This window comes from Stigmatopora nigra, chromosome 7 (genome assembly GCF_051989575.1).
Source record: "Stigmatopora nigra isolate UIUO_SnigA chromosome 7, RoL_Snig_1.1, whole genome shotgun sequence".
NCBI classification, from domain to species: Eukaryota; Metazoa; Chordata; class Actinopteri; order Syngnathiformes; family Syngnathidae; genus Stigmatopora; species Stigmatopora nigra.
This window is the reverse complement of record NC_135514.1, coordinates 6,308,030-6,332,110: the sequence shown is the minus strand read 5'-3', so window position 1 is coordinate 6,332,110 and position 24,081 is coordinate 6,308,030. Positions and strand designations below refer to the sequence as shown.

At 37.8% G+C, this 24,081-nt stretch overlaps 1 protein-coding gene across 1 annotated transcript; it reads left to right on the top strand.

Annotated features, from left to right (window-relative positions):
• The first annotated feature begins 957 nt into the window (after nt 1-957).
• LOC144199925 (eukaryotic translation initiation factor 3 subunit H) lies at nt 958-22,623 on the top strand. Its single transcript, XM_077721820.1, has 8 exons — nt 958-1,126; nt 5,799-5,955; nt 11,485-11,652; nt 13,274-13,373; nt 14,764-14,913; nt 16,988-17,108; nt 21,794-21,926; nt 22,352-22,623. The coding sequence occupies exons 1-8, from the start codon at nt 1,067-1,069 to the stop codon at nt 22,444-22,446; spliced, it is 984 nt and encodes a 327-aa protein (XP_077577946.1). The 5' UTR covers nt 958-1,066; the 3' UTR covers nt 22,447-22,623.
• Nucleotides 22,624-24,081: the final 1,458 nt, after the last annotated feature.

Genomic DNA, 24,081 nt, shown 5'->3' with positions numbered 1-24,081 from the left:
ACAACATAGGAACACTGAAAATCTTAGTCCTGTTTTTTTTTCTTTCTTGCTTAGATGAAAATTTAATTTAATTCCTCCTCATTGTTGCTCTAGCATATGTTTTTACTTAGTTTGTTGTGTTCATATTGTTTAATCGAGTGGAGTGTATGTGTATATAAGTACAAATAATGTAAAATATGTCACCACATAGGCAATTGCCCTTACATTAAACTATATTATCATTCTGATGGTAACAAATAAAATTCAGAATCTCAAACAAATCCATAATCCATTCAATTTTTTTCAAATGCAGGCTGATACAAGCAAAACACAACACAATCACAAAAAGAAAACATCATCAAAGAAAAGATGCCACATTGTAAAAATCCCAATAAATAATAAGAAATTAGTGGTATTTGTAATGAATAAAAAAGGAAAAGTATTCCTCCTTGTCTTGTTCTGAATTAGTACTTAAAATGGGGCACATCAATTGGCCCAGTGGATGGGTGGTTGGCTAATCGGCCCCACAGCTCTGTGGCCGAGGGTTTGATCCCGGGCGGGTTCTCCCTTTGCAGTTTGTATGTTCTCCATGGGCTTTTCTCTGGGCACTCTTATTTCCTTCCACATCCTACAAAAAAAAAAAAAAAAAAAAACATTCATGGTTCCCATAGTTAGTGGAGATCAGCTCCAGCACCCCATCACCCTTGTGATGATTTGCATACCAAAACACCAACAATTGTATTAAAAATCTAGTGGCCCCAATTAAAAAAAAAGGTTTTCTTTCATCAAAAACCTTTGTTGCATCAATAAAAAAACGTGCAGAATATATTTATAGTAGAATAGAATCATACTTTGTGTGTTTGTGATTTATAAAAACACAACAACAATATACAGTGTAACAAATGTAACTACAAAAGATACTGTACTGCCGGAATATAATAGCAGTACGTGTTTCTGCACGATCGGGAAGAAGAAGATCATTTTCTTTCTACGGAAACGTCCGTCATTGAACGTGGTCCTCCTTTTCAGCGTGTAGCTTCTTGCTGGTGTTTTCCAAGTAAAACCAATCCCGTCTTTTACAGTAATAATGGCATCTACTGCTGGTACTCTGGACTCTCCCGTAAAGCAAATTCAGATCGATGGTTTGGTAAGTGTTGTGAGCATATTTATCTCCCTATTTTTGCTAGAAACCTTTAGCAGATGTTAATATTTGCTGCGGGACCGGCGTGTTTCATGGAGGCGAGCTGCTAACTAGGGATGTTTTCCTGATTTGTACCTTGAATAAGAATGATCATAATCGATCGATCTTTTATTTGAAGCACAGCAGTATTTTCACCGAGTAGAACGTTGATCTGTATGTTTGCTTTTCTCTAAGTACCGCGATTTGACATGCCAAATATTGAGATTCTCTCATCGCTACAGTCATAGCTTCAATACGGGTCGTTATAAACCAAGCTGTTTCCGAATTCTGCGATTTAAGAATAGAAAAATCTAATTAGATGATCGCTACGGTAGATCGCCCTAGAATTATGGCATGTAGCCTTAAATATTTGATATTATATCTTTGTAGTGGACTCCATTGTACTGTCAGTGTGCAACGTATGTAAAAGGAATGGTTTTAAGATCTGGCCACTTAATTTTATCTTTATTTTTTCCTATTAGGAATGGTTGATTTATAATGTTTTTGACTGTGAGAGTTATAAGGAGAAATAAGTTTGGTGTGATGTAGTGAGATTAGCCTAAATAAGTAATTTGACTTATCATTTACTTACTTATTCATGTTGTCAACTACTTATTTATTAATTACCTATTTATTAATTACTTATTTATTCATTATTTATTTATTATATGTATTTATTCATTTGAAAATATGCATTATTGATGTTATTATTTAGAGATTATTTATTTGTACACTTCGTATTACTTCAATACTTCAACTTCAATAAAAAGCGTTCAATTTAATTCACTTCAAAATGCCTTAGAGTCGACAATCTGGTAAAAGAACAAAAACATTAATTACACTGTTATTGTCTTCAGGGATGTGGCTTTCAGTTGTATTTCATAATGTCAATTAGGTATCCCATGGGGGATATTGTAAAGTAGGTGTGTCACACCCACAGACCGCTATGCAGTCCGATCTGGGGTTGTTTTTAAAGTAGTCTGTAGAATGTGAAAATGAACAAAATAGTCTTATTCATGTTAATATCAGCCTTCTTTAAGTGAAACATCTTTCAAATTGATTCTTGTTTCATGTTCAGTCGTGTCTTAGAATTAACTGAAGTACTCAATAAGTGGCAATTCAGCTATCAAATGAAGAATTTCTGTTCAATGTTTCTAATGTTTGATGAATGTCAAATACTTCCAACAAGTGCTTGTCCTTTCCTTTAAAACCAGCAGCAAGATTCCCTGGCCCATTCTCTTGCATCTCCTTAAAGCGCCATTATTCTGCTAATCCACCACTTACCAATAAGACAAAATTGTTTGGCAACCAGTTCTCCTATTCCTTTTTTTGATAATGTTACTATGGAAACAGGACAAACTTTCTTCACTCTGATGCACTTCCACTCTTTACCTGACTTGCCCCCCCCCCCCACACCTCCAACACAGACCCACACTGCACACACACTCTGCAAAAGCCCTGCCACAGACACAAAGCAACTCATTTATACCCCGTTGCCTCAACAGAGGACTTGCACTTAGCCACCTGCTGCCTTCTTTTTATCTTGGTAATTAAAGTTGCCCTGTAGTCTTGGGACTCAAATTTCATATCTAAATATTTCACCTCAGCGTGTATTCTATCACGCTCTAATGAGATTTCTTTTCCCATTCTCATCAGCCACTTTTTTTTTAATGGTAGCAGGTTAATAGAAGCATTAAAACCTCAAATGGAGCCTTAGTGCAGAAACAAAGGTGTCGGTTTCAGGAAGCAAGAAAAAACAAAACAAAAAAAACAAACCCGAGTGCAGTGATGCGCAACACTAGCTCTTTTGTTGCGTCAAACAATCTGTCTGTCAGAGGAATAGCTGCAGGGGTAACCTCAGACAGCAAACGCACTGCTATGTTGTCCAACTGTATTGCAAACATAATGTGAGGCCTGTCTGCAGTCTCTGTACAATCTGCTCGTTGGGGGGATTCTATCACACTCCCGCTGAGATCAAACAATTGCTGCAGATTTGGAAAATCCCTTTCCCTCTAACCTGTTATGAGTGGCGGTAAGTTAACAAGCTTTGAGAGTATGACAAGTCAGAACTCCGTTTGCAAATGTGATTTGATAAATGTGAACTGTGAAAATAAGTACCTCAGCATCAGCTTTGACATGGTAACTGCAATGCAGTAAGAGAAAATTTCGCAACAGTTATTCTGATTCTTATCAGTTGTGAGTCTTGATGGGAACACAATATTTTCTGAACAAATGCATTACTGTTTCAAGCATGTCTTAAAGCACATTTTTTAAAAGGTGAAAATTTCCATCACCTTCTATTTTTCTCTCTGGTTTAGATTTGACACAATTTACATGAGTCCACCTAAAGATGTTCACATATTAAAATATAACACAAATCACCAGGTAATGGAAGATTTGCATTTATTGTAGATTACACAGCTAAATAGGAAAAATGTTTCAAAGAAATATTTTTGTGGGGGTGTATTACACGAAAGGGATTACGGTGATAATGATTTTTTTTTTTTTTTTTAAAAACAGACTGTGTTTAATGTAAGAGGGTTCACTATACTAATTGAAAAGAATGTTGGTTAAAACTTTTTTGTGGATGCGAGCTATTTTCTATGTAGGCAACATATTGGGTTTCTTTATAAACTTCTTTCTGCAACATGAAACACATTATGGATTTTGGAGATCTTGAGGATATAGTGAGGAAACCCCCACCCGTTAATTTCTAATTTGGTACACTGCGCAGAAAAACAATGGTACTGTGTTTTGCCCTACAGCATCCATATTGAGTTTTATTGGAAAACTTTAGCAAGCTTCACAGATCACAAAGTTATCCAAAAAAAAAACAAGCATTGCACAGATTGTCCTCAGTCTGTATGTAGAATGCATCAGATGTTAGACAATTTTTTCCATATCCACCCCCATGAAATCTGTAACAAATCCACTGAACAGGAAGCAAGGGCATCTTTTGCTAACCCCTAAACTGCCATACTTCATGAATTGACTGCCGATGCTTTTCCTGAGGATGTCGAAAATCGTTTAGGTGGCCATGAGATAGCAAGGACGAGTGTATATAGTGTACTGTAAAAACCAATTTCTGTTGACGTTAAAATCACTCTTTTATAGGCAGTCTTAAAAAAGGATCATTTGCTCTGCTGAGTGCAGTTAAATTAAATTGCCATCATGCCATGTCTGTTCAATCAACTGTCCATAAGATTTAAATTAGGTCGTTTTACAACAGCATTGAAACTTGGATGTCTTCATATTAAACGACGAAAGTGTACAACAAACTGAAAAGCTGGGATCTTCAGTGAATAAACATGGACTAAAAATCCCTAATCTTTAGATACATGTATTTTAACTCCATAATTGGATTAATCAGTGGAATTACGGATCAGAAATATTGTCTTTTAAAAGAGTTGATTGACTATCGATTATGAGAGGGCAAAAGACGTTCTGTATAATGTGGTCCATTGAATCGGCATGGGCTTCAGCTCATTAGAACGTAATAATAATAACGTTCATAAGGAACAGATAAGTTTAACATGATGCCAAATATTTTTCCACTTTCATCTGGCTCCTTTGAAGTAATAATTGCTGAACCCTGATTACATAGTAATGGCTTTATTGTAGCCTATTGTTATGTGGTTAATGATTTTTGCACTGTTTTAGTTTGATGCAACTAGAGGATAAATGGGCTGTGACTCCCCATTTAGCCCGCTGGCCTTACTTTAACCTTTTCTAAGTTTAGACCTCACGACACTCCCCTCTATTTTCTTTAGTTTTGATCAGAGCAGCCAAGAAAGCTGGCAGTTAAATTTGTTTTCTGCCGCACTCCGAGCCATATCATCTCTCCTTTTCCTCTCCTAGCTCTTTTACTTGTTGGGTGACAGATCCAATACACCACTGGAATAAATCATATGCCTGGACACATTTCTGTGTGTGTGTCTGTGCGTGTGTATGGCAGGATAGTGAGACTATTGGGGTTCGTTCATGAGTTTGATGGGTGTTTTTGTTTTTTGCAACCTGGCTTCAAGACAGCCACCCTCTTTTCTGCTGTATGTGTATCTTATTAATGCACTTTTTATTACCTGCACACACTGTTATCCATTTGATTTATGCCTCACACTATGCTTTGAGTCTGTTCTTCTCTCCCTTTTCCTTTCAGACATTTTGCTTTCCTTACTCTGAACTATTGGCCAATTGGTTGTTGTAATTTGCTTGATGCAAATCATGTGTTTATGTATATTTGTGCACTAGCACATTCAAAAATAATGGTCTTGTTGGAGCTGGTAAAACGCATTAGAGGTTAAATGGGCTCATTTTATTGGGCCATTTTTATCTAGTATGAAAAAAAAGTTGCAACCATGATACATGGGGCCTGTCTCTAAATGAGACCCAATGATCTTGGATATCTGACAATGTCCAAATGTAAATTCACTGCAGCAAAAAGGTGGTTGCTTGAATTCTTGTTCTGGATAGGTTAATCCATTTTATAGTCAAGGTCAAGCCTTTTTTATTGGTTGCAATTGCTGGTGATAGCCGAACCAGATATGAAGACAGACTTCCTTTCACATTGGTATATTATGAAATTGTAGTTTTTATTCACAGAATTGCAATAAAAATGATATTGATTGTTTGTTATATACAGGTGGTGCTGAAGATCATCAAGCATTGCCAGGAAGAGGGCCAGGGCAGTGAAGTGGTTCAGGGCGTCTTGCTGGGCTTGGTGGTTGATGACCGGCTGGAGATCACCAACTGTTTCCCCTTCCCGCAGCATACTGAGGATGATGCAGATTTTGATGAAGGTAATTTTACGGCTTATTGCATTGATGTACAGCTAAAAATAAATGCATTAGACCTCTAAGACCTAATTTATTTTCAACTTGTAATTAAAATGCATCAATTACAATTGGAAGCTCTGTAGTAACTGTTCTTGTAAAACGTGTTTTTGTTGGGGCTACATTGTTTAGGTGTGCAGATGGAATAGTGAAGTGAAAAGATGCATTTAGAAGACAATTTCAGATGCAGCTTTTATTAGCATTTCTCTTTTTTTGCAGGAATGTGTTAATTTTTTAAAACATTTTAAACTCAACATTTGAACTAAATAGAAAAATAGGAAATTATTTGTTTAAAAGTGGTTCATTTTTGTTGTCCATAAGCATGTGTGATTAAAAACCTCATCATTTTGATAGTAGGCTAATATAGAAACATACAGCTTGTGCTGCCTCCATTGTTAAATAAGGCTTTTAATTTTTTTTTTGTGACTCCAGGCTTTTGCATTTTTTTAATCCAATGTGGCTCTTTCAACATTTTGGGTTGCTGAACCTTAGTCTAAGGTGAATATATGTCCATGACATCAAACTGAAGAAATTCATTTAAAGTTTAGAACTGCCAGGGGAAATGTAGCTTCTTTGTTTTACGCTTTCATCTGCAGCTCGGTCAGCATTGCAAATGAGAATCTGTTCTCAGTTTACCGACCTGGATAAATAAAGGTTGAATAAAATAAATAAATATGGGACATTGCCACTGCCCAACACTGCAATCAAGAATGCCAAGGTGAGCAGAAGCAGGAAATCACAGAGATCCAAGAATAGGATGGCGGCTTTGTTCTGGCAGGCCTCTGTTGTTTACCTAGCAAGGCCATCTAAAGATTGTTAGTTTATTCATGGCCTTTTGAGGGTTGCCTTGGCTTTAGTTTTCCAAAATTTACTTGAGTAAAAAAATGTCCTTACTTCCCGAGCTGCATAGAGGTTTTTTTCAGTGTAGTGCAATTCATTCATTCATCTTCCGTAGCGCTTATCTTTTACAAGAGTCGTAGGGGGTTCTGGAGCTAATCCCAGCCAGCTATGGGCTGGGGGCATTCTGAATTGGATGCCAACCAATCTCAGGGTACGAGGAGACAAACAACCAATTCACACTCGCACTCATGCTTCAGTACAATTTAGGGCAGTCAATCACCCTTCTATCTCTAGTTGCGTTGCCATCACGTCAGATACACCAGTGTCACGACATGGCATTTCGTTTTCCTGTCCCTTGAACACGCATCACGTTGATTTGTAAAATGCCTTTTATTCAGTGATAACTAGTGAAATGGAGGTATAAGATTTCAATGATTCTCACAGTTGTGTCAAAATAAACAAATCATTGTGAAGGATAGAGAATTATGTTGGATTAAAAATATCCTTAATTCATTTTGCTTCACTCGTTGGTTTTCCTAAGTTTGTCTCATCTCCTATTCGTTGGACATAATTAGGTTAATCTTAATTTCGCAGGAATGTGTAGGAGTTTGCTGTATGAAAGGCGTAATACAAGAATCTGACCTTATTTTCTTAATGTTATGTTGCAAATAATATTGTAATTAGGCTTGGCTTCTATTGGTGTTGACAGCCAAGGACACAAAGGGGAAACCAGTCCAAAATCTTGAAAAATAACAGCGTGGACAGTCAATTAAATCATCCCGTAAATAACTTTAATGCCTAATTTTCTGTTAACTTACTGTTTTGCCCCCAAAAAACAAACTGATCGATATTTATAGGTGACAACAACAAATGGACTGGAAATCAAGATTGCCTGCTTGATTGTGGATGTGTGCTTGAGATCAAATCATAAGTGTGTTGTGCTCGTTTTAATCAATAGGGGCCAGTGTGGAGCTACTGTTGCAGCACATATGAGTTTTGAGACAAATGTGAGCCAGGGAGAGTGAGAGAGGGAGAATTTGTGAAGAAAAAAAATAGGCCTTCAACCAAAGTATAAAAGAACTTTACAGAACCCTGCAACATATGACCTTGTGTAGAATCATATGGACCATGGAGAAATGTGATACATTTAAACATAAGACATTTCTCGTGCACATTTGAAACATGAGTACCGAGAATAAATATGCTACATTCACAGCTATCATTCATTCAGTGGCAAATGACACCTGTTTCTTGTTGCTAAAAAATGACTTCTAGTTCTGTCAATGTGGATGCAGTCTTTTAATGATGTGACAAAAGACGACTTTGTGTTTACCGATCAGTTATATATGGTTACCACACATTCCTATTATTGCCTGTAAGTATCTTTGGGAAAAAATATACATACATATATATTATTAAAAATGATTACATGTTTATCTGCTTGAAGCCTCCAGTGCATGCCTTATATTCAGCATCATTGATGCAATGCTTCTTTGCTGCAATGCTAGATAATACTAGGCAACAGTTTTTTCATTTGCAATGTCATTAAAATCTTTTTTTATACAATTTATATATTTAATATATCATTCATTATTCAAGCTGGTCCTCCTCCACAAGAGTTACAGCTAATTGCGGGCAGTTGGCTGGGTAGTCTACATCATGACTTGGTTGTTAGCCAATTGCAGATTTTAAATATCCATATCTAGAGATCTAAAAACTTTAGGGTAGGAATTCCTCATCTGTGTGTTCTTGTTTTTTTCCATTTGCATAAGGAGTATTCCTGCCAGGTTTAGCCTTCACATTTGCTGCTTTAATTGTCATCTGGGGCAGACATCTTCAACAAAGGTTAATTGAAGTCAGAGGATTAAAATGCCTCTACCATGATCTCTCAACTCCTAGCTGTAAATATACTGCTCAGTATGCAATAAGGTGCATGTACTTTTAAGAAGTTGGGCCTTCCCTCTTCTGATGAGGTCCTTCTTGGAGGTTGCCCTTCAATAGATCACTCTACCTGCCCCAAATAGAACATTGATTCTCTCGGTTTTCCCTTGTTCTCCCCCAGTGAAGCCAATTAGATCACTCGGAGGTCCCGTATTTGAGATGGTTCGTTTTGAAGGTTTTCATTTAGTGTCTGCCGTTCACTGTACAACTGATCTAACGCTGGCTCTTCGCACTGAGCCAGAGCTGTATCTGATTTTGAATGCTCATGCTGCGTTATAAATCATGAGTGTGGATCCCCCAGGTGCAGTCTCCATTTCCATCAGTTCCGCTGTTTTATTCATCTACTCCATTGTCTCCTAGTGATTCTGTTCCACATTATATGTTGTGTATGTGAGGGTAAAATACAAGAAAAGAACGTCACAAGGCCAAGATTAACGTAAGAAATGTTTAAATGGTAATAGAGGGAGGAAAAGGATATATGTAGTGGAGTTATGGGGATAAATTTATAGGGCAGAATAAGGCCAACCAAGCAAAACATTTTAAATAAGGGCAAATAAGGGCAAGTGCATGGGAAAAGAGACGAAAACTAAATAGTTGTAAGCATGATTCTTAATGGTCTCAAATGTTCAAATCATTTCAATCTTTTGAACACTAATAACCTCGGTCTTGAGACTTAATGCAGTTTGTTGCAGCTTGTTTTTGGCCTGGTGATTGTATGTGCCTGCACGTGCAGTCCTCCGTAGGGCTTGCTAAACTAAGATTAATTGCACCTGATCCACTGTGCCAGGTGGAACATGGACCAAGGTGGCTACGTTCACACAAACACAAAGGCACTAACAAATAGGCACACAGATCCCCTTATAGCCTTGCTGCTGAAAATTAGCCTTGTGCCTCTCCTGACGGCTCAGTGTGGACTGCAACTCGATACCACCATTTACTTCCTAGCAACTCACACATTTATCACTGTTCCCAACTTCCCTCCTTTTAAATGATGAATGTGTGGACGTACCATGTACGTTGACAAAAGAACAACCTATGTGCTTTCTTATATTAGACCTTAGACCAGAAACATGTTGCCCCCATTTTATTCCTAATAGGGAAAATGACATTATATGGTTTATTTTTCGTAAGTTTAAAATTGTTGTGATACCAAAACATGATGTAATTAACCAAACAATTTCTTACTACTGAAAGGTTATTCTGAATCCCTGTATTTAATCGAATCATCCATGCAGATATCTAGTATACGATGAAATCAACATTGCCTTCATTTGAACATTTCAATTTAACTATGTGCGTGCATGCTTGCGGTTTCCAGGCAATGGGCTCTTTGTTGTGACAAGGTGGTGAGTTGAATATGTTGTGACACGCAGTTACGTGGATCTTCCCTTTGCAAGACCCTGGCACCATTTTACACACACATTTCTTTGCCTGCTCTGAAATGTTGTGGCCTGCAGCAGCATGGAAGGTCTGAAGCAGTTCACCTCTTGTGTCATTGACTATTAGAGTATGGACTATCTGTCGGGTGCATTCCACAGACACACACACACACACACACACACTGACATGCCCATTGCTTTGTGGAGCTCGTTTAACCCCCTCTTCACCTCAAAACACACACACACACACTCACTGGTTGTGGTTTTTGGGTATTTGTATACTTAATTGCTGCCCAAGGGTAACACTTTTGCTTCAGGTGGTGAATACCAAAATACACACCACTTCCAAGTCTTTTTGAATGTGCATGGCCATGTTTGACAGTTTTGGAAGGTGAAATTCTCAAATCCACCACAGACATACACAGACATTCACAATGAATCAGCACTAAATGATTGGGGTGCCAGTCTTTGTCTGGTCCTAAGACGATGTTTGATTGATGGAAAAGGACTGAGAATTTGGAGGTACAAACGAGGGTTCATATGACTAATGATGCTTTTGTATTTACTTTATTCCTGGGATGGGCTAAGGTGTTCTGATAATGAATGAATGAATGTGGACAGATTGTGTGTATGATGCCATGATCTATTCTCATTGTTTCTGTCCTTATGTTGTATGTTCTGAACCCACAGGTTCCCTATCACCAAATTTTCTTCTCCGCTTTTCCTCCTCACTCTATCCTTGTTAACAGGCGCATCAGAAGAAGGATGTGCTCCCTGGGCTGGCGGCTAGTGTGCCACAGCTGCCCAATAATGCTCTGATTTATCAACAGTTTTCAATGACCCTGTATGGGGATGCTGTTTTTTTTTTTTCATTCGCAGTGACTGTTACTTACCAAAGCACCAAGGTTGTTTGTATTTCTCCTCACCTGTATTTTGATATCAAATGGCACTCTGGTTAATATATCTTGCACCTTACCGTTCTTACTAATATGGTCGTATATATATCAGTCTATCCCTTCTCCTCCACTGGGAGATATATTTATCAACATGTGGACTGAAAACCAGTGGACGACATTTCTATAATAAATATTTAATGGAGTCACCATTCACTTGATAACGGAGTGAATGGACCCTTTGCTTCTCTGCTTTATTTTCGGTCACACTTCTGTCGAGTCATCATTATCAAGAACCCCCACCCCACTCCCTCTCAGTTTGGGAAGGAGACAAGATAGATGTAAAGATAATAACAATGGAGAATTACCAAATTCAATTTCATGATAAAGGTCAAGTACAATTGGACAGTGAATCATCTTGATTTTCTTGTTTCTGCTTTCAGTCCAGTATCAGATGGAGATGATGCGTTCTCTGCGTCATGTTAACATCGACCATCTGCATGTGGGATGGTACCAATCCACCTACTATGGGTCCTTTGTCAGCAGAGCCTTGCTGGACTCACAGTTCACTTACCAGCATGCCATTGAGGAGTCGGTTGTGCTTATATATGGTAGGTAGTTCAAGCTACCTTCAAGGTAGTTAAAATTTGTTGTTATTTTCAGTCACCTTCCAAAAAATGTGAAATATCCTCGCAAAGTTCATCTATTATCAAGGTTAAACTTTCATAATTATAGATTCACAAGTTCAACTATTTCTAGTGTTTATCTCTTGTTTGAGAAAGATAACTCTTGGGTGTACATTATATTTCTGGCATTCACACTATATATTTATCAAAAGAAAAACTGGATAAAAACCATTTTTGCTATTTAAAAATAAATAAATACATAAATAAATAATAACTTCAGGGTGGTGATGTTTTTAAATTGGCAAATAGATTAATTTAACCATGTTACACATGAACCCCTCTGATCAAGTCCTACTAGCCATTTAGAAAAAAAGTCAGTCCTCTTTCTTTTTATAAATGAGGGCTCCTTTTAATGTGAATCGATAATGTAACACTTAATGGATCAGAGCACCTTAAAGAAACTGACCTTTGTTTAACGTGAAAGGAAAATAATTGATTTTGTTTTTCTTCACTATGTCATTAGGTCAATGGTCATTTTATGTTGTTGAATGAAGCAGTCAGATGCCCAATGACCAAGTCATTAATGTGTGTTCAACATTAGCTTAGAGCCACAATGGGCTGTTAACTCAATCATTATCAATATGAATTACTTGCCATGTTAGCAATTTATGGCCTGCAGGTTTAAAAAAAAAAAAAAATGGAACCCACAACACAGCTGTGTACACAGAGCATACAAAATGAAATATTTTAGTGTATTATATTTTTCTGTTATTATTATTTTTTAAAAAAGACTTACAATCATTTATTTCCGTCAACTGGTGCACCGTATATGTGGAAATAAATTCATTTATTGATTATGTGCCTTTTTGTCCTAGGTTAAAATTAAACAATTTAATGCTCACGCTTTATTTAAAAATGACACCTTTCCTCTATCTATGTGAATCAGGTACTATTGAGAAAACAGGCACACTATTTTAGAGTCAAGTGTAGCTTTTGCAAACAGTCTGTTGATGTTTTTCTCCATCTATTCAGAAATGGTTTCTCAATAGCGAAATGAGATTTGTCAGTCTGATGTTGGAAAAGAAACTAGTGCCAAAAACACTCTATTGAACTTTGTATAGCACTTCACTTACTCAGCGCAAGTCTTGCTTACTCACATTCCCTCAGTCAGATGGCGCTTGCTTGAAAGTGAGTAAATTGTTTTCGGTGATGTGTTACTTAAATTTTCTACAAATTTCAAAATCTGAATGGGTAGTCTTTCATATTTGGAAAAAGCTGTGAAGATGGTGGACACTGAAATGCTACACGAAAAAACTGGCAATTTCCGACTACTTTAACAATGTTAATTTATTGTATAGTTAAAATAAAGTTTCCCATTGTCAATCCTTGGAAAGCTAAAACACAGAAAATCTGGTGGATAATAATTACTACTTGTTAAACACAACAAGAGATTTTCTCATTCTAGTCCATGAAGTTTGTAGACCGTCCCTTTTAAAGTATACTGTAATGTTTTACTTCGAAAACTACCATCAACAAATGAAATATGTAATTATCCTCAAAATCAAATATGATGATCATCTCTTGCTATTTTTTTTACCCATTTCAGACCCCATAAAGACTGCTCAAGGCTCACTGTCTCTGAAGGCCTACAGGCTGACTCCAAAATTAATGGAGATCTGCAAGGAGAAAGATTTCACACCTGAAGGGTTCGTAGCTCAATGCAAATACACATTTTACTTCCAGTATACTAAGGGTTGCAAAAACATTTTTAATTGCCACCACTAGAAGAAACAACGTTCTGACTGCTATTGCGCTTGTAGAACAACAAACAAACAGAATTGTGATTATCCTTCATAAAATAATACTGAAGTGAACTCTTAACGCTCATCCAATTTCTACTGAACGTCAGAAGAGGCAGCTAAAACGAATTGTCTGATAAGACACAACTCATGGTTGAACACCGTGTATGGGGGATGGCTGGTGCCCCTAGCCTGGTAGGGACCCACCAGTGCAGGAACTTAGGTCAGGTGCTTGCCATTGTGTCCCACCCCCAGGCATGGCTACGACGACTTCATTATTTTTTCTGCATCATGCAAGGTCTATTGTGCCATTCTTTCTCCGGTCCATCACCTCGGACTTGTCTGCCATGGGTGACCCTGCCAGGGGCACAATGCCCCAGAAAGCATAGCTCCTAGAATCATTGGGATGTGACGACTCATGGTTGAATTTTTTTTTTTTTTTTTAATGATAGCTTTGGTCATTTTCAAGTTATTTCATCACTCAAGAGCATTTTTATTTCTCAATGCTTATGTGAAGGGTATCGCTATTTTCTCTCCTTCTCTCTGGATGAGTGCTGAATAGAACCATCCTTTTGATATGACCTCCAAGTGCACCGTGCATTATTGGGTGGTCAATAGTATGCACTTTATCTGATTCGTTGGCTTCGTCTCGTGGGAACCAACTTGGAAAGATCATGATACTGTGTTGAAGCGCCAACATTTTGCAACAATTTGTCCTGCCTAAAATGTGTTGGTCCTCTGTTTCCCCATACATCTATTTATATTGCTCTTTTGCCACCTGAAAAGGTCATAATATGCAAGATACATGTTGAGCCACACTGATCGATAATTTTGCCAATAGATGTTAAAGGTTATAGTTGAAAATTATGCATCCAACCCCTCCCCCACAAAAAGACACACACGCCCGCACACACTCACACACCCTCTGAGCCAAAGGATTGCTCGTTGTAGCAACAGTCGACATGGGAAAATGACTTGGGACACGAGACTAATGAATTATTATTCTAAAAAATAAAAAAATACAATGTCCTGTTATTTTGTAATACATTTGTGATATTGATCCAAGACACATTTAACAATCTGAATGTAAGCTAAATTAGTTGATAGGTCTTAGACTTTTTACCAATGGAAGCAGTAGGTGTAATACAAATATAAGGAGATATTTTGTGTGAATTTAGGCGCTGCTGGTTAGTTTTTTTATTATTATTATTTTTTACATCAACAGAAAGTTACCAATAATAGTTAAGGAATCTGCTTGATCTCTCTGTGAGTCTTTGTCTTCCTCTTTCCCCTCTAGATTGAAGAAGGCTAACATTGGCTTTGATCACATGTTTGAGGAGGTTCCTATTGTCATCAAAAACTCTCACCTTATCAACGTGCTGATGTGGGAGCTTGAGGACAAGTCCACAGTGGCTGACAAACATGAACTACTCAACCTTTCCAGCAGGTCAGGCAGAAAAGCTCTGAGACTTTATTTAGAAACCTAAGGCAAAATCCTCACATTTGGAGGATGAATGGAGAGTACTAACTAGAACAACTATTTTGAGTATTTTCTTTTTTTCATGAAGTCCTCTGAGGGCTCAAAGTGAGGTTATCTGTCATGAGATTTAAGGATTTAATGATCAAATGTAATCTAACTTTGCTTTCAATTGGAATACAAACAACAATGAAGCTTATATTGCTTTTTACTCTACAAAGCCTTTGGAACCTTCTGAGAAATGGCGGATTCAAAAAACCTATCATTGGGTGCATTAGGTGATTTTTCACAAGGCAAACAATACCTTTTGGATGTTTGATTGAGCACTTGTGATTGGACAAAAAGGCTCACCGATCTATTTAAAATATATTAAATTATGGTAAATTTAAAATGGGAATTTTCAAAGTCCCTAAATTGATAGAAAATCTACAGCTAGTACAACAAAAATTAAAATACGAGTACTTTTCAAAGGATATTTGCCTGAATGACAACAAATTGAACTGCCGTAAAAAGCATTTTAAAATTAAATGCTGGCAACCCAGGAAATAAAACTTGTTAAATATGTATAAAAGTTACATCGTATAACTGCACTAGATTATATACCTTAGGAATTAAAAACACATCTTGATTAACTGCAGACTTATTGAGTAGTCGTGAAAGGTTTATGTCCCCATATATGAAACCAAGCTAAGAGACTTGGGCTTTATTGGCCAAGTTTGTCGTAATGAGGAATTATTTCAATCACAGCTCACTTAGTTTCTGATATTAACTTGTTTCGTGCTCAAATTTGTTTTTTTTCTCCTTTTAAATCCTAAATGTTTTTCCTTTTAAGTGCTGCAATTTAATACACTTCTCCAAAATGAGATGTGTATTTAAAAATAACTAACCTTTCCAACCTTGACAACATATTCTACCCATTGTGAAAGCACAGTGTTTTTAAGAGTTTGGGGGACACTTTAATGCAAAAACCATGCACATTAAACCACAGTCTAGCTCATATGGATTTGTGTTTAGATTTTTTAGGTTCTTAGCTTCTGCCTCTAGGGTGTTAGTCAGCAATCATTTATGGAAATAAACAACTCCAAGTCGTGAAACAGCTGTGAAGCTGCTGCTAATAAAAAAGCTTCCCCTGGGGCAGGCGTGAGAAATTAGCACGATGATGACTAAAAGTGTCGATCTATACTTGTTCAGTGTGTCTAAATATTCCAGTGTGCCACACTATGAGTTACTTGGATCCAACTGTATGCTAAGCATACCTAGAGGCAATTTAGAGTGTGCAATCAGTCTACCATATTGGAATGTGGGAGGAAACCGGAGTACCCACAGGAAACTCACGCAGGCCCGGGGAGAACAGGCTAACTCCACACAGGTGGATCGACCTCGACTTAAACCCAGGATCCCAGAGCTGTGAGGCCGACACGCTAACCACTCGCCCCATCGGGTCGCCAACAGTCATTACATAAATTATAATTAAAAAAAATGCTTTTTGAAGTCACTTATTTTTATAAACTATATATTATACTATTTTTAATATAATGTCAGGCTTTTTTCTCTCCAATGTAGCAAGACACTTAATATCCTATTATAACCCGAGTTAAAATGTATTAACTTGACAATGATATTCCATCATAAATCAGCTACCATTAAAATTCACCAGTATTCTTCTTTAATCTTGGTTCAGCCTGAGTGATGATCCCAATGGGGAAGCAGAGCTCTCTGCTTCTATCAAGCATTTCAATGGTCGAGGGAAAGGTTCCAGCTTTATGGCATTAATCCATTCCTCATTTAAGTCGACCAAGTTTGACCCGACAGCAATCTTATTGCAAGACCATTGCCATTATCTTCTGAATACAACAAGGCATAATCAATATTTTCATAATGGCAACAATACATTTTCTGTCAACATGCCCTCTTAGAGATGTCAGTCTTAATGATGAAGCGACTAATACTTATCACCTTACTCTGTGGAAATCACTTGTTTTGAGGGCGTGTGTAGGGGTGTAGATAAGTTGTTAAATATGTTTGATGTATATGTATGTTTCAGTAACCATTTGGAGAAGAGCCTTCAGCTCCTGATGGACAGGGTGGATGACATGAACCAAGACATTGTCAAGTATAACACCTACAGCAGAAATCAAAGCAAACTGCAGCAGCAAAAGCATCAGGTAATCATTAAATGTTTGTTTTCTTGACACAAACATAAACATACAGCAACCACTCGAAGCCATTTAACAAAAAGTCAATTTCACATGGCTGAATGCACAGTCAGGTTCATCAATACAGCCGTACCTCTATGTACGACCTCCACGACATACAAAATATTCGGGTTATGACAAGCCTCAATGGCAAAATTCTGTCTCTAGACACAAAATAAATTTCACGTTACAAAACTCGCCCAGCTTGGCGTCAAAGGCAATGCTTGTTGAATACCAAAGAAAACATAATAACAATTTATGTTGCCTATACACCCCAATGGAACATTTCTTTGAATTTCATATTAGTTTTACTGATGTAAAAAAAATACTTGTATGTTTGTCTTTTTTGTATTTTGGATTTTTTTTAATTACAGAATTGGTACATTTTCATAATTTTCAAAGGATTTCTCGGTAGTATTCAGAATGATTCGAATGAAGCACGACTTTTACATATAAAATACGCCTCTCCTCAAGAAAAATCCAAATGACCAAACTACTTCTGGAACTAATTAGTTTTGTTACTCTGGGTACCACTGCATTTGGGATTTATACGGAATACCCACCTTTTGCCTCAATTTGAATCAAACAGCATGTGCCCTATTTGAGGACCTTGGGCCTTGATTTTGTCTGGTTAGTATACCGAGTGTCAAACTAATGCAAGGCAAACATTGGGCATGCCTTAAACTGATTCTGTTGTCAAAGCATTAACACCATTAAGCTGTCTCTCTTCAGTCATCATGCCCTCGGTAGCTTCTGTGTTGAGGTTGGTTAAACACATTTCTGCCAAGACAAGTTTTATTCAACAGCTTCTTGAAGATTATTGCTTTAACTTTCTGTGTTTCTATCATTAAGGCCTCAAAAACAATTTCCCTCTATTCAGGGCTGTGTTTTTTTTCCCTTTCTTTTTTGAAAATTTGATTGTGTTGAGCTCTGGTCTTGGTTGAATTTCAAAGTTACAGTTTTATCATGTCTCCTTGAATTATTCGGCATTTCTATATTGAGACCCCTTTTTCGCAGAATTTCCTGCCTTATAAAATGAATATCAAGCATCGGTTTGGAACTCATTTGATAGTAGCCTTGTGTTGTCAATACCATAACAGGGTTTCAGAATACTTTCAGTGTAGTGAGTCAGGCATTTTTTAAAGTTAAAATTAGATGACTCATTTTGTAATGTCACATTTCAAGTATTTGTGTTCGATTCTTGGTCCACACTCAAGTGGTGGAAGCCTCTTATTCCTTGCTGATATTTCCAGTCTTTTGTACAGCAACTGTATCTACATCACCATGACTTAGGTATTATATGATGCACTTGTTCATGTACGCTTCTATTCCAGGTTTTTACATTACAGACGATTTTATTTGGCAACCTTTCTGACTTGAAGTATTACTGCTGTTTGCCTAACTGTCAACATCAAATACTGCGAGTACTCTGAGGGAGCACATGCAATTGGGAACGAAGCAGCTGAATTGCTGCAAAATTTGATTATTATTTTTTTTTAATTGAAAAACTCTTTCCTAACCCAGTTTTTATTCTCTTTCACACCCGCCGAGATTTATTTCATACACCGACTTCATTAGACGTAAATTAAAAAGCTACACCGGCGCACAGCCGGCCAGAACAGAAGACTAATGAAGGCTTCCACAATTTTTGCAAGCACGTCCTCAGTCAAATGCATCATGAACATGTGCCATTATATTCTAAAGCGTTATGTACACATGATAATAACATGTATATAGGATTCAAATATCAATGATTATCACATTGTTCACACATTCTGATTATGCATTTCTCATAAGACCTGTAGCGGTCTGTGATCGTTAGACATCTTTAATTATTCTTTTGCTACCCTCAAAGATGGGAATTGAGAAAATGTTTGGAGCTTTACTGTTGAGCCTTTATCATCCGCTAGATTCTCAAGCCTCAGCCTGCCGTACGATAATCACACAACTCGGAGCCCTTCTCTGTCAAAAACATGAGCACTGCAAAAAACAACACACGTACATAGCCAAACGTTCTAGGACAATCACCCACACTCCAGCCAGTATGATTTATCACCCAACACCACCGACTTTCTCATCATCACAGGCCCTGAGCCTCACAAACACACACTAACACACCCCAACATAGTGCCATGATAGCCACAAAACCATATAGTCTTGCAGCTAAAATGGGATCTTTTTATTTTTGCCATTTCTATACGATGAACAATATGCGCGGTGAAAGGAACTGAAAGTTGGCTAGCTCTATTACACCTGTCATGCATCTACTGTATTTGCTCTCTGTAATCTTGTACTATTGACCCTGATGCTTCTTGAAGAAATAGTACGTTATTAATCATCACAATGGCAAAACTCACTGTGCGTGAGAGAAGTCCATTTGTCATTGGGCTCTCTCAGGCTTTGTCAGAGAAAATATTTATGTCACTCTTTCTTGATTTATGTGCACTGTAGTATTGTCATGTTTTTATCTTGAGACAAAAGGCGTACTCACACCTGGCCTGTTTGGTCCAAAACAAACATAAAAGTCTGTGGTGCGCACTTTTTAGGCTAGTGGGAATCACTGAATTCTGGTGCGGAACAAATAGCCGATCGGAACCAAGACGGTCTCGGTTTACTTGGAAGCGAGCCGTGGTCCAGTTCACTTTAGGTGTGAAAGTGACAATATCTAATTTCGGAAAGAAGCTGGAATTGCACACCCCATTGCAGGTATCAGGCTTTCGCAGCGACAGGCTTTATGGGAAATGTTCGGTTCGCAGTACGTTGGGTAGCATGAGTCGTGGTTTGACATGGAGGGATGAGGAGAAATTTACACAAATAGTTGACATTACATCGATACACTCTGATTCGTCAAATGCCCCACAAACACTGGTAGTTGGTGGAACCATATAAATTTAAGCACGAGTGCTGCAAGCACTGGAGCTCTGGGATTGTTTACTTCTGTATTTTACCTTGCCCAGAACGTTTTGTCTAACGGTCAATCCATGTTTCCACTTTCACAAAAAAAGGTACTGCACCCGAAAATGGATAGAGGAAATATTTTACTTTAAAGGAAAAATCAAGCTCGGGTCTCAAGTGTTTCTAAACTTGTTACATCTAAATTTATTTCTGATTGCTCAACTTTGTAAAAGTGGTTCTATTGAACCACACCAAACATGAACATCCTGACTCGAGTATTTTACTGTACAGCCCATGCATGTATAATAAGGGAATATATCCAAAATTATTAGTATTTTTGTTTTATCTTAGATCTATTTGTTTGCTCTAGACTCAACTTTAAGATGGTTAAATTTAAAACAACGCTTTGGTCCAAAAATGAAGCCTGCACTTTAAAGCTACAGACTGTATAAGCCTAAACATATGATGTCGCCTCAAATACACTCTCTGCTACATGAGGCTTGGTAGTTCCAGCTGCAGTGATGGTTCTCTGCAGGAGGCTCTGAAAAACTTGTGAAGTTGGAGGGTAAATACAGCACACTACTAAGAGGTCCTTCTGCAGTCTGTCTGACAGCTGCCATGCGGGTCATGATCATTTCTCTCTAAGCCCACCGGAGAAAGCCAAAGCTGTGCTAAATTCCTCCAACCTCATTTCAGTCTAATATTCACGTTTCATGAATCAATCCAGTTGACAGACAAAAAAAAGGAAATCTGTTCTCACCAATTGCATATGTAGTTGACATTTTCCTTTGAAGTACACCTACCCAGTTGACAAGAGTTGGATCAAGTAAAATTTTAAATCTAAACTATAATTACAAGATGCATTTTTTTTATTTTGTGTTTCCCCCCTACAACAATTTTATTTATATAATATTCAAATTGCAAATGTCCTCACATCTTTGGGATTCTTCAGCAGTAGCCAACTGCTGTTTTACTTTTACCACACTATTCAAATGGATTAGTATTTATGATCTAATCAGATTATTAAACTGAATTAAGTGTATCATTGTCTGGTCTCTCCAAAACAGGCAAGCATCGTTTTGTTATATACAAGCATTGTCTTAAGAATTGTCTCTTTTGCCGATAACATTTGTTGGACAAAAAACATGGAAAACACATGATTCTTTTGGAACATTTAACAAATTGATTGATTGTCAGTGAAACAAGAATTTGATTAATGGAGGCAGGCTTTTCATCTTTATTTATAACACGAGCGACCTCATATGGTCTTTTGAATTAACAATATCTCTTGCTGTTTAACAGCACATTTTCTTTTTCCTCTGTGGTATGTCAGCTACTTGGAGTGTGAATCAAATGGCTATGAATTCCTTTGCTGTATGAGGGCAATGCGAGATATCACACCCAGCGGCACCCGATGGTGCAGTGGTTTTTCAGCCTGACAATATAGTAAAAGACAACGTCATTGTAATGTCATCAATATGTTCATTCGCTTCAAAGGCAAATGTATTACCACCATCTTTTATATGTACAGTATATGGGATAGATGACCACAACTCAATTTTCTATTTTCAACTGTTTAACTGTTAACCCGGTGGCATATAGGCAACATTTCCATTATAAAAGTTTAGCGACTTCTGCTACCGCAGCGAGAATTATTTCAGTGCATTTTCACTGTTTCCCTCTTTTTCCATCACTGTCATGCCATCATACCCCTGTCATCCTTTAATGCTGTCATTTCTTCTGTCTGGCCTTGTGTGCAGTATCTCCAAAGGCGACAGCAGGAAAATGTCCAGCGACAGAGCAGAGGAGAGGCGCCCTTGCCTGAAGAGGATATCAGCAAAATGTTCAAGCCTTCCCAGCCACCACCTCGCATGGACACGCTACTTATTGCAGGTACGAGAACATAACACAGTAGTTCTCTATGTATGTTGGCTTCCACTCCCAGAATGAACCCCTACCATCGCAAACTCCTCTAGCCGCCTCTGTTCTCCTCACAGGAGCTCGAGTTCTGCTTTGTAATTATCTCCACTATTATCTGGAAATTACATTAATCTAAAGTTTATTTTCTCAGTCACCAAGTGGTGAAACGCCCCTTGGGCTGCCATTTCAAGCTGTTGAGCTCTCCTCCCAATCCCACGACATCTTTCTGATCTTGCTGTATTTCCAGCACTAATTTGATGTTTTGGCTAAGCCGTCCCCCCCCCATTTCATTCTCCCCCATTTCTCTTGCTTCCACCTATTCGGGTGTGTACAAATAAATGTGGCCGTTGTGTGTTTGTGTGGGGGCGCTTGTAAGTATGTTCGCTTTTGTCCAACAGGGCAAATTAACAACTATTGCCAGAACGTGAAGGAATTCACCTCTCAGAACCTTGGGAAGCTATTCATGGCAGAGGCTCTCCAAGGCCACAACTAGAAAATACAATGGAGAAGAGGGTACAGAGCAAGAATACATTACACGGAAGGCTAAGTTGATAAGATAGCTGAAGCGCTGTCATGATCATTTCCCGGGAACCTATTCATTGTTTTTACCCCATTTTGGCTACAAATGCGTCTTTGATTCAAGTTTGAAAATAAAGGCAATGCAGCTCTTCTTCGTCTTCAGTGGCTCCTTTCACTGTTCAACACATGAGAAATTGGCAAATTGATCTAATCTCTTCTTTAGTTCATTCCCATTACCACAAGTATATAAATCGAAGTACCTATCGTTGAAGTAGCATCGTGGAAGTCATTATTTCTTGGTGAAGGATTGCATCATTCCACTCTTGCACTGATGAATTTCCTCACAGATCTAGCTTGATCAACTGCAAGTGGTGTTCTCGCAAAGTGGAAGCTTTTAGAGACCGTAACTCCGCGTGTCTGACCGCAAAAGTTGCAGTGTGGGGTCATTGACTACTGCTGTGTACAGTGTGATGAAGTCACCCACACTCTGCTGACTCAATTAGCACACTGTTCCAAGCCCTCTGTGGCATTAACATCAGCAAAAAAAAAGTGTTTGCCAGCTCCTTTATGGAATGGGATTCTTTGGCAGAGTATGCAGCTGCAAGCGTCTGCAATGCCAAAAAACACTTTTTGTGAAGTGACCGGTCACCGTTATCAAAGCTGGTTTGAAGAATGAGACATGCCTTTCTGCAGTGTTTTGGTAAGAATTTAGACATTCTGATTTCATGACTTATAATGAATTTTAGATCTTCATCGCTTAATCGGTGAGACAGTTGAAAAAATGCAAAAGGGATGTTTTATTAGTAGAAATCCTTTTGAAACTAAGGTAAGACAAACCTTGAGGTCGTGGGTTACTGATGGAATCTCACTTTTTTTCTTCTTGTGCCCTATTAAAGTTTAGACTATTAAGATTGCTTATATGAAATATATAGAAAAATAACAGTAAATTCAATGCTGAATTTCTATTGATCAACAAGACTGGCCTGTTTTGATCCTTGGAACTCAAAAGTATTTATTGTAAATCTTGAGTATTTTTACTTGCAAATTTAGAACTTTGCTTTGACTTTCATTTTTGTTCTATGTATGAAGTGGACCCGGAAAGTGAACTTTGCTTTGCAGTGACCCTCACATTGATCAAATATTAAATAGATTTGCATACAGTAATGATCATAGTCAGGTCATATGTATTTTGGAAGACATGAATTCTGAACAGATCTAATTTGTGCAAGTCATCAAAAAACAAAAACAAACGAGCAATTTAAGACAACTGAACCCCTTCCACGATGGAACAACGTACAGTATTAATCCCAGTATCTCTATTCCACTAGTTCACTACATCTACATAGCAAAGTATTATCCTAAGCAAACTTACTTAAGAATCTTCATAAAACATGACGAGTCAGCAGGGCGAGGAAGATCCTTGAACAAGTGTGAAGTAACTTAATGTGATTTTATGGGAGCGTCAGCTAAATACCTCAGATGTGGCTATGAGCTCCTTTTAGAGTTGATCCTTCACGCTGGATCAAATGCCTTTGCGTATATGGCGATGCGGCTCATTCATCAAGCTTTTTCACTGGAGTCTCCTTCAGCTCAGCAACGGGAAGCTTGA